The following is an 18,602-nucleotide window of genomic DNA, read 5'->3' as shown; positions in this document are numbered from 1 at the left end:
ATGGTGACTACTCTTACCATTATTCTCTAATTATTTTACTGACAATGCAATTTCTATCAAAATTCCAATGTTAATATTTTAAAGGCTAACCATTTGTCTCATACACTAAACCTAGTGTCTCATACACTATATTAATATATTTGGCAATAGTTACTAATCATTTACCACATGACTCAGCAATGCTGCTTCAGGAATTTATCCTCAGATATACTTGCACATGTATGAAATGCTGTATGTGCAAGGCTATTTAGCACAGAATTGTGTGTAACAGCAAAAGATCTTAAACAACCCAAGTGTTTCATCAACAGAGGGCTGGCTAAATAACTTAAAATTATGTGCATACAAAGGATATTATGAACCTTTAAAAAAAAAAGGAATGAGGAAGCTTTCTCTGTACTGATGTGGAAAAATTGCCACAATCCATTGTTCAGTGAAAAAAGCAAAGTGCAATGAGGGGAAAATAGTCTTTTCAATAAATGGTGCTGAGACAACTGGATATTCCATAGGCAAAAGTGAAGTTGGTCCTCTACCTCACATGGTACATAAAAAATTAACTCAAAATGAATCAAAGACATAAATATAAGAGCTAAAACTATAAAACTCTTAGAAGAAAACACAGGCATACATCTTCATGACCTTGGATGAAGCAATGATTTCCTAGATACTACACCAAAAAGCACAAGCAACAAAACTTAATATAGATAAACCAGACATGATGAAAATTTTAAATTTTTATGCTCCAAAGGACACCATCAAGATAGTGAAAAGACAATCCCACAGATGGGAGAATATTTTTGTAAATCCATATATCTGTTAACAAACTTGTATCTAGAATATATAAAGAATTATTACAACTCAATAACAAAAAGACAAAGACCCAATTAAAAATGAGCAATGGATCCGAACTGAAATTTATCCAAAGAAGATACACAAATGGCGTGAAAAGATATTCATCATCATTAGCCATCAGGGAAATGAAAATCAAGCCCACAAATGAGATACCACTTTATACCCTCTAAAATGGCTATAAAAAAGACAGATAATAATGAGTGTTGATGAGGATGTAGAGAAACTGGACTTCTCTTACATTGCTGATAGGAATGTAAAATGGTACAGCCACTGTGGGAAACAGTCTGGCAGTTCCTAAAAATACAGTTACCACATTATCTAACAATTACATTCACTGATATATAACCAAGAGAACTGAAAAAATATACAGTTCAAAGATATTGCAGGTTCAGTTCCAGACCACCATAATAAACTTAGTACCATGAATTTTTTGGTTACTCATTGCATATAAAAGTTACGTTTACACTATACTGTAGTCTATTAAGTGTGCAACAGCATTATGTTTAAAAAAATGTATGTACCTTAATTTCAAAATACTTCATTGCTAAAAAATGCTAACATCACCTGAGTCTTCAGTGAGTCATAATTTTTTTGCTGGTGGAGAGTTTAAAATATTGCAAGAATTACCAAAATGTGGCACAGAGACATGAAGTAAGTAAATGCTGCTGGAAAAATGAAGCTGAACAGATCTGTTTGATGCAGGTTGCCACAAACCTTCATTTTGTAAAAAACACAGTATCTGCAAAGCATAATAAAGTGAAGCACCATAAAACGAGGTATGCGTGTATTCATATAAAAACATGTACAGCTGTTAAAACAAAAACATGAAATACTGATTCATGCTACAACATGGGTGAATCTTGAAAACATTATACTAAGTGAAAGAAGCCAGACATAAAAGACCACAATTGTATGATTCCATTTAAATGAAATGGCCAGAATAGGCAAGTCCATAGAGACAAAAAGTAAATTATGGGTTACCAGGAGGGAGAGGGGGAATGGTGAGTGGCTCCTAATGGCCATGGAGTTTCTTTCTGGAGTAATGAAAATGTTCTAGAATTAGATAGTGGTGATGGTTGCATAACTTTCTGAATATACTAAGAATCACTAAATCGTACACTTTAAAAGGATGAATATTATGCTATGTAAATTATATCGCAATTAAAAAATAATGAATGTGAATCAGCTATACTTGTCAGTTAAAACCATAATGTACCAATTCACAAATTTTATGATTATCTGACATTTATGCATATAATCTCACAGTTCCCTTTTCTAAGATGCTGGATGAAAGTAGTCTTTAGTGCTAATCTATTACCCAGAAGTATACAAACTAGAGTTTCTCAATCAGAAAGTGTGGTTTTTCCTTCAGGTAAAAGAAAGACTGAAAACACAAGTATTCATGACTACGTTCATGATTAGTCTTAATACCTATATTTTTGACACTTTAAAAACTTCTGACTTAAAATAAATTCTGGAGTACTCTTGGGCATTCATACCAGAGAATGAAAATTTACATTTGCAAAAAAATCTGTGTGTTAATATTCATAGTGGCCTTACTCATAATAGCCCAAAACTGTATACAGCCCAGATGTCCTTCAACAGGTGAATGGTTAAATACGCCATGCAATATTACTCAGTAATAAAAATGAATGAACAATCGATACATGCAACAACTTGGATGAATCTCTAGGGAGCTATGCCAAGTGAAAAAAGACAATTCCAAAAGGTTACATATTGTATGTTTATATTTACATAACATTTTGAAATGACAAAACTGTAGAAATGGAAAGTAGATCAGGGGTTGTCAGGGGTTAGGGATGGGGACAGAGGGGAGTGGTCACAGGAGAGGTGGATGTGGTTATAAAAGGGCAACATAAGGCATATCTGAGATGTTTAGTACCTTGCTGTGGTAGTGGATATACCAATCTACACATGATAAAATAGTATACAACACAAATGACTACAAAAAAAACTGGGGGCATTTGAATGAGATCTGTGGATTGCATCAAGGTCAATATCATGGTTGTGATATTGCATTATAGCTTTGTAAAATGTTTCCACTGGGGAAAACTGTGTGAAGGGTAATCTCTCTGTATTATTTCTTACAACTGCATATGAATTTACACTTATCTCAATAAAAAATTTAATTAAAAAAATGATGCGGGGCTTCCCTGGTGGCGCAGTGGTTGAGAGTCCGCCTGCCGATGCAGGGGACACGGGTTCGTGCCCCGGTCCGGGAAGATCCCACATGCCGCGAAGCAGCTGGGCCCATGAGCCATGGCCGCTGAGCCTGCGTGTCCAGAGCCTGTGCTCCGCAACGGGAGAGGCCACAACAGTGAGAGGCCTGCGTACCAAAAAAAAAAAAAAAAAAAAAAAAAAAAAGGTGCATACCAATGTATACAGTGTCCTACTTTTGGAGTAAAAATAAAATTGTATTTGTTTGTATTTACATAAAGAACACTGAAAGGATACTGAAAGTGGTTATCTTAGGGTGGGGAGAAATGAGGTAGGAACAAGACTTTCCAATGCATAAATGTTTAAAATACTTTTATTTTTGTACTATGTTATATTACATGGTCAAAAAATAAGCAAAATATTTAAACTAACTTTTGTTCAAAAAAGAGCTTAATTTAGTACACATTTTAATGCTTTGGAAAATGCTCCAATTTCAATTATCCATACCTCTAACCTCTGTGTCTGATCCTTGCCCAAAAGGTCACGAACTTCTTCATTATATATTTCCAAATAAGACACTCGAACCAAAAATCTGTAATAAAACATCATTAAAAAAAAAACCAGTGAAATATTAGAACAGTTTTTTAAATGTGTTTATAAAATTTATACATCTTTCTTATGCTTGTACTTCTCAATATTAGAAAACATTAAGAATTCTCTTTTACCTTGTATCACCCTCTGCTTTTGCAATATGACCAAATATGTGAGCAAATGAATTTGGAATGATTCCTCTAAGTTCAGGAACAGCTCGAACACCTTCCATGGTAAAAGTTTTACCTGTTCCAGTTTGTCCATATGCAAAAATAGTCCCTGAAAATGATGAAGAGAATCAATCACTTCACAGAGTCATGCTACAGACCAATAGCTCTTAAAATTAATTCCTTTGACACCGTGATGCAATTTCTAGCCTGGATTTAAAGCTTATTCTTGTACAAATTTCACCTTTATTATCAGCAATTACAAGATGTGCTGTATGCCACATGAGCATAGCACTGTTAAAGAACTAGAGTCAATGAAATAAATACAAAATCTGACACTTTAGCTAATCATAAGAAATTTCTTAAAATGTGTATATTAATTACTTAATGTGGACATTAAATTGGAGAAGGTAGTATAATTACAGCAAGAGAACACAGGTTCTAGAATAGAAAGACCTCAACGTGAATCCACACATCTGCCATTTTTCAGAGACTTGACCTTAGAAAGTATATACCCAGAGATTATCTCCTCAATGGCAAAATGGGGATAAGAATGAATACTCTAGGGAGGGAGGGAGATGCAAGAGGGAAGAGATATGGGAACATATGTATATGTATAACTGATTCATTTTGTTATAAAGCAGAAACTAACACACCATTGTAAAGCAATTATACCCCAATAAAGATGTTTTTAAAAAAAAAAAGAATGAATACTCTACACTGATAGTAAGAACCAAATGAAACAATTTACTTCAAGTGACCAACATGATGCCTGGCAAATGGTAGTTTTTTTCTTCTTATTCCTAAAATAAGTACATTATTTCGAAATAAACTGTTTTAAGTAACAGTTGTAAGGAATAGGGGGAATTAACAAAAAAAGGTGACAATACAATTATTACAAGTAATTACAGATACAACTTAAAATTTTCTAAATAGCCAAATTCATTCACTCAACAAATACTACACACCTGTGTCTGGCATTGTCCTAGGCACCAGGGACACAATGACAAACAAGACAAACACAATCTTTAATCTTATGATATGTCATCTTGGGGAGGACATACTAGCCAAATAATTATAAGCAGGATGAGTGCTGGGAAATGAGAAACACGGAGTTATAGATGAGAGTAAGGGACATAATCTGGGCAGGAGAACTGATGAAGGAGGAAAGGGGAAGAGGTCAGGGAAGGCTTTCCAGAAGAGGTAAGGTTTAAGATACGATCTGATATATAAGCAAGAGTTAGATAGGAACAGAGTGGACAGCCAGAGGCAAAAAAGAGAATGGAGATTTTGAAGAAATGTAATGAGACCAGAATGGAAGAAACAGAGATGGAAAAGGACAGTGGATGCAGATACAGCTAAAGAAATGAACAGGGGCCTAATCACGCAGGACGATGAAGAACATCTTAAGGCTTTTAGAGCTTATGCTAAAAACAAAGTGAAGCCATAGAATGATTTTTCAGAGGAGTGACATCATAGTCACTTTGGCTATACTGTATACGAAGAATTGGAAGAAAGCAAGAGGAGACGTGAAGAAATAAGTTAGAGGGCTGAAGTAGTTAGCCAGATGAGAGATGGTGCTGACAATAAATAGAAGGGGATGAGAAAGGTAGAAGGATTTCAGAGATATTTAACAGTAGGATGTCAGAGATATTTAACAGTTAGAATCAAGAGGACCTGGAAAATAGTCGTAAGGGGACCAGGGAAAAGGAAGAATTGAGGGTGACTTTCAATTTCTGGCTTGACCAAAGGGATGTATGGCTACGCCATGTACTGAGATGGTGAACAACACTAGAAGAAATAACAGTTTGAAAGGGAAGATCATGAATTTAGTTTGGGGGTACTGAGCTTTAAGTCTACGATACACCCAAATGGATGTGTCAAGCAAGCAGGAGGATGGATGAGATTCATTTGCCACTGAAGCCATGGAGGCGGATGAGATTTCCTCAGGAGACAGTATAGTATGAGAAGATAGCCTAGAAAGTGACAGCATAAATGAAAAACGTTTCTCAACTACTACCACTCTATTCAGTTAACAACAACTTGTCGTCATTTTTGGACTTTCTATGAAAATAAATTAATCACAACAGAAACCATTTTTATACATGGGAATAATTAAAAAGTCTTAATTTTTTCTAACCCCCTAAATATTTCAAACTCTTGCTTTAAGAATATAACTTACTGCATTCCAAGGAGCTGAAAATATCATGAACTCATATACTGCATTTTAGAAAAGACACCACAGCTACCACTTACTGATCATTTGCTAGGTGCTATGTCATGTACTTTACATGCATTCCTATTTAATTTTCACCCCAATCCTAAGAGCTAGGCAATGTTTATATTCCCACAGTTTAGTTGAGGAAACAAAGGCTTAGAAAGGTTGAGTTACTTGCTCAGTGACATAAGTGGTAGAAACAAGATCTGAACACACTCCAGTTGGCTCCATAGCCCATGTTTTTTACCAGTATGTAATGACCAAAAAGAAATTTGAGCTCAAAATTAATACCTAATGCAATTTCTATGAATGCATTAAATATATGAATATTACTAATTTAAAAAGGATATTAAGTAACTAAAGAAAGAAGAACAAACAAAACCCAAAGTTAGTAGAAGGAAAAAATCATAAAGATCAAAGCAGAAATAAATGAAACAGAGAGAAACAAAACAACAGAAAAGATCAATCAAACTAAAAGCTGGTTCCTCTGAAAAGATAAACAAAATTGATAAACCTGTAGCCAGACTCAACAAGAAAAAAAGGGAGAGGGCTCAAATCAATAAAATTAGAAATGAAAAAAGAGAAGTTACAACGGACACCACAGAAATACAAAGGATTATAAGAGACTACTATAAGCAACTATATGTCAATAAATGGTCAGTCTAGAAGAAATGGATAAATATATAACCTTCCAAGACTGAACCAGGAAGAAACAGAAAATATGAACAGACCAATCACAAGTACTGAAATCAAAACTGATTTTAAAACTGCCAACAAACAAAAGTCCAGGACCAGATGGCTTCACAGGTGAATTCTACCAAACATTTAGAGAAAAGTTAACACCTATCCTTCTGAAACTCTTCCCAAAAATCGCAGAGGAAGGAACACTCCCAAACTCATTCTATGAGGCCACCATCACCCTGACACCAAAACCAAACAAAGATACCACAAAAAAAAGAAATAGGCCAATATCACTGATGAACATAGATGCAAAAATCCTCAACAAAATACTAGCAAACAGAATCCAACAATACACTAAAAGGATCATAAGCCACGATCAAGTGGGATTTATCCCCGGGATGCAAGGATTCTTCAACATCCACAAATCAATCAGTGTGATACACACATTAATAAACTGAAGAATAAAAACCATATGATCAGCCGCCGATTCCGGAGCCGAGGTCGCCACTGCAGCCACCGATTCTGCCGCCGCAGCCACTGCAGCCACCGCTGGAGTAATGGGCTTGGGAAGGAAGCGGTCACCACGCCCGGAGCTCCGCTAGTGTCTTTGTCCCCTGCAGTCCTCCCACAGGAATGACCATGGATAAAAGTGAGCTGGTACAGAAAGGCAAACTCGCCGAGCAGGCGGAGCGCTACGATGACATGGCTGCGGCCGTGAAGGCAGTCATGGAGCAGGGGCACGAGCTCTCAAATGAGGAGAGAAAACTGCTGTCTGTTGCTTACAAGAACATGGTCGGTGCCCACCGTTCTTCCTGGCGTGTCTTCTCCAGCATCAAACAGAAAACAGAGAGGAACGAGAAGAAGCAGCAGATGTGCAAAGAATACCATGAGAAGATCAAGGCAGAGCTGCAGGACATCTGCAACAATGTTCTGGAGCTGTTGGACAAATACCTTATTCCCAATGCTACACAACCAGAAAGTAAGGTGTTCTACTTGAAAAGGAAAGGCGATTATTTTAGATATCTTTCTGAGGTGGCATCTAGAAACAATAAACAAACCACTGTGTCAAACTCCCAGCAGGCTTACCAGGAAGCATTTGAAATTAGTAAGAAAGAAATGCAGCCTACACACCCAATTCAACTGGGCCTGGCACTTAAGTTCTCCATCTTTTACTATGAGATTCTACACTCTCCTGAAAAGGCTTGCAGCCTGGCAAAAACAGCATTTGATTAAGCGATTGCTGAATTGGACACACTGAATGAAGAGTCTTACAAAGACAGCATCCTGATCATGCAGTTACTTAGGGACAATCTCACTCTGTGGACGTCGGAAAACCAGGGAGACGAAGGAGATGCTGGGGAGGGAGAGAACTAATGTCTGTCATGCCCTGTGATCTCTTCAGTGTCACTCTGTACCCTCCACGTATATCCCTTTGTGCAATTAAAAAACAAAAAGAATCACACGTCAACTTTCAGTTTTTCACAGCCTCAGTCTAGCAAAAATGGTCCATGGGATAAGCAGCTGGTATTTGTATCTAAAACTCAGATTGGTCACATAAATGCCACGGCATTCTGAAGTTTTGATTTGGATTAACATTGACAGGAATACTGTGTGTTTAATTTTTTAAAAAAACAATACTGTGATTATGGGGTTTTGTAATTTAGCAGCACTCTTACTGGTAGAAAACAAAATAGACCTGAATTATGTGTAACTTTTCAGAAAGTTTAATTCAATTCAAAACAGTCACTGAAATACAGTCACTGAAATACAGTTCCATTGTAAAGTTGTACAGAAAGTTATAGAGATTATATTGTGACACTGGGACTTGGAGTGAGAAACCTCTAGTTTGGCATTCGAGTTTCATGGTAATTCACAGTGATTCTGCCTGTTCTGTTCAGGGCTTGTAGACACTTGACCCATTGGGGCTGCTGCCACTCAAAAGTTCATGACTGCGGATGGCCACAGTGTCTTCCTCTAAGGAAAGTTGAAGCCAGAAATTAACATTCTTGGTGGCAGATAACTGGGTTATGACACCATGCAAAGGTCCAGTGCTCATAGACCACACGTGACTCCAACCCCTTTCCTACAGCAGCATGTTACTGACTGGCAGCTTGCGCTTCCGTAGTGGAATCTGTTTTCCCTGTAACCACGAGCTCAAGAAGGAAAAAAAAAGCCATGTATCTTACTAATGGCCTTATCTGTTTCCTGGGTAACACCTCTAAGAATAATGTTCTGCAGAGACTGCCTTTCACTTGAGGAGTAAGTACTCAGTCTTTGGGTTCTTCCTAGCTCGGGGCTTTAAAATTTTGAAATCTAAACATTCTTTCCCACTGTCCTTTTTGACTATTGATTTTGGTTTTCTCTTCTCTCTCTAAATTTGTCCTTCTTCTTCCTTACATCTTCTTCTTTGTGCATTCTCTTTGCCTTTTGTTCACGGTTTAGTACTAGATGAGCGGGACAGGGGGCCTGGAGGGGGTGAGGGATGTTGGTGAGCACTTCAGTGAGCCAGCCTTGCTACAGAGAGTTGAAAAGAGCTTCCTGCATCTCAGCTCTGTCTTCTTCCAGTTCTCAGAACGGTGGTTGCTCTTCAGTCACACCAAGATCTGACTCAAAAACGTATTTTTAAATATCCATGGTTTCTCCTTATATTGCAGCCAGACCTGATAATGCTTGTTAGCACCTGTCACCAGCTCTCCCAAGTGTATCCATCCCATCAAGCTCACAGACACGTTTCAACAAGACCCTATAATGCAGGGAAGTTGCATGAACACTGTGATGGGGAGAGTTGGGAATAGCCAGGCCTAGCAGTCTCACAGTATCCCCCTCCCTCCCCTGAACATTTCCCATAGCCATAGTGTCCATCTGTTTGTCCATCTGCTGAAATGAGAAACATTCATGCACTGATTTCAAACAAACCAAAAGGGAAAAAAAGAAAAAATCCCTCTTCTTTCTAGCTGAACAAAAATGTGCAGTTAATACTTGGCACTTGAAAACACAGTAGTGAATGTAGAACGAGCCTGTCTATATATCTGGTAGCTCTCTCTTGCTTTTTCCTCACCAGTATTCTGCCTCATGTTTGCTTCTGTGATGGTTATATTGCCTAGCAAGCACACCTGTAGGTGTGAAAATAGTATAGCAAAAAAGAAAAAACCCTGGTTATTGATGTACTCGATCTGTGTATCTTTTAAACAGTTCTAGTTTCCACCTCACACGAATAAACAGGAAAACTGTAAAAACTCAAAAGTGAAAAAAAAAATTTTATCAGTTAAAAAAAAACATATGATCATCTCAACAGATGCAGAGAAAGCTTTTGACAAAATTCAAAACCCATTTATGATAAAAACTCTCCAGAAGTCGGCACAGAGAGAACTTACCTCAACATAATAAAGGCCATGTATAACAAACCCACAGCTAACATCATTCTCGACAGTGAAAAGCTAAAAGAACTTCCTCTAAAATCAGGAACAAGACAAGGATGTCCACTCTGACCACTTTTTTCAACACAGTTTTGGAAGTCTTAGCCACGGCAATCAGAGAAGAAAAATAAATAAAAGGAACCCAAATTGGAAAAGAAGAAGTAAAACTGTCACTGTTTGCAGATGACATGATACTACACATACAAAATCCTAAAGATGCTACCAGAAAACTACTAGAGCTCATCAATGAATTCAGTAGAGTTGCAGGATACAAAATTAATATGCGGAAATCTTGCATTTCTACACACTAACAATGAAAGATCAGAAAGAGAAATTAAGGAAACAATCCCATTTACCATCACATCAAAAAGAATAAAATACCTAGGAATAAACCTACCTAAGGAGCCAACAGACCTGTACTCAGAAAACTATAGATACTGATGAAAGAAATCAAAGATGACACAAACAGACGGAGAGATATACCATGTTCTTGAATTGGAAGAATCAATATTGTCAAAATGACTATACTACCCAAAGCAATCAACAGATTCATTGCAATCCCTATCAAATTACCAATGGCATTTTTCACAGAACTAGAACAAAATATTTTTTTAATTTGTATAGAAACACAAAAGACCCCGAATAGACAAAGCAATCCTGAGAAAAATAAATGAGCTGGAGGAATTGGGCTCCTTGACTTCAGACTATACTACAAAGCTACAGTCATCAAAACAGTATGGTACTGGCACAGAAACAGAAATACAGATCAATGGAACAGGATAGAAAGCCCAGAGATAAACCCATGCACCTATGGTCAATTAATCTATGACAAAGGAGGCAAGACTATACAATGGAGAAAAGACAGTCTCTTCAAAAAGTGGTGCTGGGAAAACTGGACAGCTACATGTAAAAGAATGAAATTAGAACATTCTTCAACACCATACACAAAAATAAACTCAAAATGGATTAAAGACCTAAATGTAAAGCTGAGTACTATAAAACTCTTAGAGGAAAACATAGGCAGAACACTCTGAAATAAATTGCAGCAAGATTTTTTTGGATCCACCTCCCAATGAAAATAAAAACAAAAATAAACAAATGGGACCTAATGAAACTTAAAAACTTTTGCACAGCAAAGGAAACCATAAACAAAATGAAAAGACAACTTACAGAATGGGAGAAAATATTTGCAAATGAAGCGACCAACAAGGGATTACTCTCCAAAATATACAAACAGCTCATGCAGTTCTGTATCAAAAAAACAAACAACCCAACCAAAAAATGGGCAGAAGACCTAAATAGACAGTTCTCCAAAGACATACAGATGGCCCAAATAACACATGAAAAGGTGCTCAATATTGCTAATTTTTAGAGAACTGCATATCAAAACTACAATGAAGTATCACCCCACACCGGTCAGAATGGCTATCATCAGAAAGTCTACAAACAGTAGATGCTGGAGAGGGTGTGCAGAAAAGGGAACCCTCCTACACTGTTGGTGGTAATGTAAATTGGTACAGGCACTATGGAAAACAGTATGGAGATTCCTTAAAAAACTAAACATAGGAACTTCCCTGGCAGTCCAGTGGCTAGGACTTCACCTTCCAATGCAGGGGGTGCAGGTTCAATCCCTGGTCAGGAAGCTGGGATCCCACATGCCTCATGGCCAAAAAACCAAAACATAAAGCAGAAGCAATATTGTAACAAATTCAATAAAGACGTTAAAAAGGGTCCACATCAAAAAAAAAAAAAACAAAACCTAAAAATAGAACTACCATACAATCCAGTGATCCCATTCCTGGGCATATATCCAGAGAAAACCATCATTCGAAAAGATATATGCACCCCAATGTTAACTGCAGCACCATTTACAATAGTCAAGACATGGAAGCAATCTAAATCTCCATCAACAGAGGAACGGATAAAAAAGATGGGGTACATATATACAATGGAATATTACTCAGCCATAAAAAAGAATGAAACAATGCCATTTGCAGCAACATAGATGGACCTAGAGATTATCATACTAAGTGAAGTCAGAGAAAGACAAATATCATATGATATCACTTCTATGTGGAATCTAAAAAAAATTATACAAATGAACTTATTTACAAAACAGGAACAGACTCACAGACTTCAGAAACAAACTTATGGTTACCAAAGGGGAAACATGGTGAGGAGGGATAAATTAGGAGTTTGGGATTAACATATACATATACTATATATATAAAATAGATAATCAACAAGGACATACTGTATAGCACAGGGAGCTCTACGCAATATTCTGTAATAATCTATATGGGAAAAGAATCTGAAACAGAATGGATATATGTATATGTATAACTGAATCACTTTGCTGTACACCTGAAACTAACACAACATTGTAAATCAACTATACTCCAATATAAAATAAAAATTAAATTAATTTTTTTTTAATGAAAAGGTTACTAATTTACTATATTAGAGCTGAGAAAGGAGGACCAGGAATCCCCTAAAATTAAAGAATCTCATCTTATTTTCAGAGATGAAGAGTCCAAATTTCTAGTTTTTAAATGCCAAACTTAACAAAATCTAATGCTATCATTTTGTTCGATATGAACTTCTTTTAAACTGTTAGTTTTTAAAAACTAAAAATGACCTGAGATTTTACCCAGTCTCCTCGTTTCCAAATTATATATTTAAAATGGCAGAAGGTCCACCAAAAAACCTACATGTGGATATTTATAGCAGCTTTATTCATAAGTGCCAAAACGTGGAAGCAACCAAGATGTCCTTCAGTAGGCAGGTTAACAGATAAACAGTTCATAAGGACAATGGAATATTATTCACTGATAAAAAGAGATGAGTTAACAAACCACGAAAAGGCATGGAGGAAACCTAACTGCATGTTACTAAGTGAAAGTTATCTATCTGAAAAGGCAACATACTATATAGAGTGAAACAATTTTGTATGATACTACAATGGTGGATACATGTCATTATATATTTGTCCAAACCCACAGAATGTACAAAAACCTAGAGTGAACCCTAATGTAAACTATGGGCTCTGGATGATAATGATGTGTCAATACAGGGTCATCAATTTTAACAAATGTAACCATTATGGTGCAGGATGTTGACAGTGGAGGAGGTTGTGCATTCTGGGGACTAGGGATATATGGGAACTCTCTGTACTTTGCTCAATTTTACTGTGAACATAAAATTGCGCTAAAAATAGTTTATTAATTAAATAAAACTTTTTCAAATGGTAGAAGGATTATGTACTTGTAATTTACAGTCCAAACAGTTACAGCTAAACTACATTTGAATAATGCACAGTAAACTGCATTATATATTACAGAATTCTATGGGACTTCCCTGGTGGTCCAGTGGTTAAGATTCCATGCTCCCAATGCAGGGGGCACGGGCTTGATCCCTGGTCAGGAAACTAATATCCCATGTGCAGCACAGCACAGCCAAATAAATAAATAAACAAACAAACAAATATGGAATAGAACAAACAATCCAGAAATAAGCCCACACATTTGTGGTCAGTTGAATTTTGACAAAAGTACCTAATTAATTCAATAGGGAAAGAACAGTCTTCTCAACAAATGGTGTTGGAACAACTGGATATCCATAGGCAACGAGGGAAAAAAAGGGGGCAGAGGGTAGAAAAAAAGAAAAAAACTCAGACCCTCACCTCACACCATATATAACAATTAACTCAAAATGGACCAGAGACTTAAATATAAGACCTAAAATGTTTACAACTTCTAGATAAAAACATAAGAGAAAATCTTTGTGGTCTTGGATTTGGAAAAAATTTCTGAGCTATGTCACCAAAAGCATGTGATAAAAGAAAACTTGATAGCTGAACTTAATCAAAATACAAAACTTTTCCCTTCAAAAAAACACCACTAAGAAAATGAAAAGACAAGCCACAGACTGGGAAAAACATTTTCTGATCATAGATATGAATCCAGAATATATAAAGAGCATGACTCAATAATAAGAACACAGGCAACCAATTTTTAAAATGGGTAAGATATTTTAAGAGATATTTTACCAAGAAGACATACAAATGTCCAATAAGTACACAAACAGATGTTCAATGTTGTTAATCATTAGGGAAATACAAGTTAAAACAATGAGATACCACTACAGACCCTGTAGAATAGCTATAATTAAAAAGAACGAGAGTCTAAATGTTGGTGAAGATGTGAAGAAACTGGAACTCTCATACCATACTGCTGGGAAAAAAGTAGTACAATCTGTGGAAAACAGATTTCCACTGTGGAAAACGGTTTTGCAGTTTCTTCAAAAGATAAACATACATTAACCATAAGACCCAGCAATTTCACTCCTACGTATCTATCCAAGAGAAACTTTGAAACGTATCTGCACAATGACTTATAAAAGAATGTTCCTGGGACTTCCCTGGTGGTCCAGTGGTTAAGAATCAGTCTTGCAATGCAGGGGATGCTGGTTCGATCCCTGGTTGGGGAACTAAGATCCCTCATGCTGTGGGGCAACTAAGCCCAATGCACCACAACTACTGAGCCCACGTGCCACAATCAGAGAGCCCACGCACCACAACTAATGAGCCCACGTGCTCTGGAGCCCACATGCCACAACTAGAGAGAAGTCCATGCACCACAAAGAGCCTGTGTGCCGCAACTAAGACCCGACAGAGCCAAAAAATAAATACATATTTTAAAGAAAAGAATGTTCCTAACAGCATTATTCTTAATAGCCAAAAAACTGCAATCATTCAAATTCCCATCAAAGATCATAAAAAGTGGTATATTCATACCATGGAATACAACTCAACAATAAAAAGGAACTACTGATACATGCAACAACATGGATGGCCCTCAAAAATATTACACTAAGTCAAAGAAATTAGATAAAGACAAAATAGTGTCTGATCTGATTTATATGAAATTTTGAGGAAAGGCAAAACTGTAGACAGAAAGCAGGTCCATGGTTGCCTGGGGGTGAGACTGTAAATGGACATAAAAGAACTTGTGGGGGTGATAAAACTGATAGTTTCACAACTGTATGTATTTACTAAAACTTAAACTGTACAATTCGATTGCACAATTACAGTGGGTGAATTCACTGGGTATTATTAATAGCTTGATAAAAGTTGTTTAAAAGTAAACTACAGGGGAGAGGAGTCAAGATGGCGGTGTGGGAAGACACAGAGTTAGCATCTCCCCACAACTAATGAGCCTGCTGGCCGCTGGTGGAGGACTCTGACACCCAAGGAGACAGGAGGAACTCCAAAGTGAACCGGTAGGACGTACGGGGACCAAAGCAGGGAGAAGTGGAGGCAAGACAACATCAGCACCCCTGAGGCCATGGAGATCAGGAGAGGCAAGTGGGAGGCGCCCTCCAGGAGGAGCATAAAAGGAGCAGAAGGTGACTGCCCCGCCCACTTGGGCATGGGGAGTCTGCTGAGCTCCCAGGCCAGTCCCCTCCAATCCAAAGCCCCCTCCAGGCTGCATGGGTCCTAGTGGCATAGGAGGGAGGCCAGGGAGATCAGGAGAGGCAGGTGGGAGGGGCCCTCCCAGAACACAGACTGAGAAGCAGGAGAGGACAGGAGGGTGTTTGCCCCACCGACTCGAGCCCAGGAAGCCTGCTAGGCTCCCAGGTAAGGTCCCCTGCCCTCTAAGACCAGGATGGGGGGCACACCTGGCCCCCTCCTGTTCCTTGAGCCTAAGCCCAACCCCCACAGCCCTCAGGGCCTTTTCCAGCCCCATAGGTCCTGAGCACTGGCCCTGCCCACCACCCAAACCTCACCCTTGATAGGCCCCACTCTCCACAGCCAAGTCCTTCCCCTTCCCCGTTTTTTTTATTTTCTTTCCTACCTCCTTTTTCAGTATTGTGGTACTGAGTTACCTTCCGGTTGTTGATTCATCTATATTTTTATTTTTATATTCTTTCTAACATATCTGTTAGTTTCCTAGTCTAATTTTATGTTTTACTTTGTTATTTTTCTCTTTAAAAAAAATTTTTTTAGCCACCCACGTGGTTTGCAGGATCTTGATTTGCAAGCCTGGGGTCAGGGGGAAGCTCCTGTGGTAGGAGCTCCAAGTCTGAACCACTAGACTAACAGAGAACCTCAGACCCCAGGAAATGTTCATCAGAGTGAGGTCTCACAGACTTCCTCATCTCAGCATCAAGACCCAGCTCTACCCAATAGCCTACAAACTACAGTGTGGGAAGCCTCAGGCCAAACAACCTGTAAAACAGGAACACAATCCCCTCTTTAAAAAAAAAAAAAATGAGATGGCAAAAAATATGTCACAGATGAAGGAGCAAGGTAAAAACCTACAAGACCAAATAAATGAAGAGGAAATAGGCAATCTACCTGAAAAAGAATTCAGAGTAATGATAGTAAAGATGATCCAGAATCTCAGAAATAGAATGGAGGCACAGATTGAGAAAATACAAGAAATGTTTAACAAAGATCTAGAAGAATTAAAGAACAAACAGAGATGAACAACACAATAACTGAAATGAAAAATACACTAGAAGGAATCAATAACAGAATAACGGAGGCAGAAGAACGAATAAGTGAGGTGGAAGACAAAATGATGGAAATAACTGCCAAGGAGCAGAATAAAGAAAAAAGAATGAAAAAAATTGAGGCCAATCTCAGAGACCTCTGGGACAACACTAAACACACCAACATTCGAATTATAGGGGTCCCAGAAGAAGAAGAGAAAAAGAAAAGGTCTGAGAAAATATTTGAAGAGATTATAGTGGAAAACTTCCCTAACATGGGAAAGGAAATAGTCACCCAGGTCCAGGAAGCACAGAAAGTCCCATACAGGATAAACCCTAGGAGAAACACACCAAGACACATATTAATCAAACTAATAAAAATTAAATTCAAAGAAAAAATATTAAAAGCAGCGAGGAAAAAACAAAAAATAACATAAAAAGGAATCCCCATAAGGTTATTGGCTGATTTTTCAGCAGAAACTCTGCAGGCCAGAAGGGAGTGGCAGGATATACTTAAAGTGATGAAAGAGAAAAACCTACAACCAAGATTACTCTACCCAGCAAGGATCTCATTCAGATTTGATGGAGAAATCAAAAGCTTTTCAGACAAACAAAAGCTAAGAGAATTCAGCACCACCAAACCAACTTTACAACAAATGCTAAAAAAGATTCTCTAAGTGGGAAACACAAGAGAAGAAAAAGACCAACAAAAACAAACCCAAAACAATTAAGAAAATGGTAATAGGAACATATATATCAATAGTAATCTTGAATGTAAATGGATTAAATGCCCCAACCAAAAGACACACACTGGCTGAATGGATACAACAACAAGTCCCATATATGTGCTGTCTACAAGAGACCCACTTCAGACCTAGGGACACAAACAGACTGAAAGTGAAGGGATGGAAAAAGATATTCCATGCAAATGGAAATCAAAAGAAAGATAGAGTAGCAATAGTCAGATAAAAGACTTTAAAATAAAAACTGTTACAAGAGATAAGGAGGGACGCTACATAATGATCAAAGGATCAATCCAAGAAGAAGATATAACAATTATAAATGTTTATGCATCCAACATAGGAGCACCTCAATACAAAAGGCAAATGCTAACAACCATGAAAGGAGAAATCGACAGTAACACAGTAATAGTAGGGGACTTTAACACCTTACTTACACCAATGGACAGATCATCCAAACAGAAAATAAATAAGGAAACACAAGCTTTAAATGACACAACAGACCAGATAGATTTAAGTGATATTTACAGAACATTCCATCCAAAAACAACAGAATACACATTTTTCTCTAGTGCACATGGAACATTCTCCAGGATAGATCACATCTTGGGTCACAAATCAAGCCTTGGAAAATTTAAGAAAATTGAAATTGTATCAAGTATCTTTTCTGATCACAACGCTATGAGACTGGAAATCAATTACAAGAAAAAAACTGTAAGAAAAACAAATATATGCAGGCTAAACAGTGCACTACTAAATAACCGAGAGATCACTGAAGAAATCAAAGAAGAAATAAAAAAATACATAGAAAAAAATGACAACCCAAAACCTACGGGACGCAGCAAAAGCAGTTCTAAGATGGAAGTTTACAGCAATTCAATCTCACCTCAAGAAACAAGAAAAATCTCAAATAAACAATCTAACCCACACTTCAATCAACTAGAGAAAGAAGAACAAAGAAAACCCAAATTCAGCAGAAAGAAAGAAATCATAAAGATCAGAGCAGAAATAAATGAAACAGAAATAAAGAAAACAATAGCAAAGATCAATAAAACTGAATGATGGTTCTTTGAGAAGATAAACAAAATTGATAAACCCTTAGCCAGACTCGTCAAGAAAAAAAGGGAGAGGATGCAAGTCAATAAAATTAGAAATGAAAAAGGAGAAATCACAACTGACACTGCAGAAATACAAAGGATTATAAGAGACTACTACAAACAATTACATGCCAATAAAATGCACAACCACGAAGAAATGAACAAATTCT

At 37.3% G+C, this 18,602-nt stretch overlaps 1 protein-coding gene and 1 pseudogene across 2 annotated transcripts in view; one reads left to right on the top strand and one right to left on the bottom strand.

The window, feature by feature from the left end:
• The window catches only part of KIF3A (kinesin family member 3A), a gene marked incomplete at its 5' end in the record, with an annotated part of 80,087 nt that overhangs the window by 47,029 nt on the left and 14,456 nt on the right, over window positions 1-18,602 (bottom strand). Inside the window, 2 exon segments of the mRNA XM_082837200.1 lie at window positions 3,535-3,619; window positions 3,753-3,897. Coding sequence (XP_082693326.1) covers window positions 3,535-3,619; window positions 3,753-3,897 — 230 coding nt within the window.
• Window positions 7,318-8,058, top strand: LOC309959137 (14-3-3 protein beta/alpha-like; annotated as a pseudogene). Its single transcript has one exon. The product of its transcript is annotated as a 14-3-3 protein beta/alpha-like (transcript).

This window comes from Leucopleurus acutus (genome assembly GCF_964270905.1).
Source record: "Leucopleurus acutus genome assembly, chromosome: 3".
Classification (NCBI taxonomy): domain Eukaryota; kingdom Metazoa; phylum Chordata; class Mammalia; order Artiodactyla; family Delphinidae; genus Leucopleurus; species Leucopleurus acutus.
This window is presented reverse-complemented; position numbering and strand designations above follow the sequence as displayed.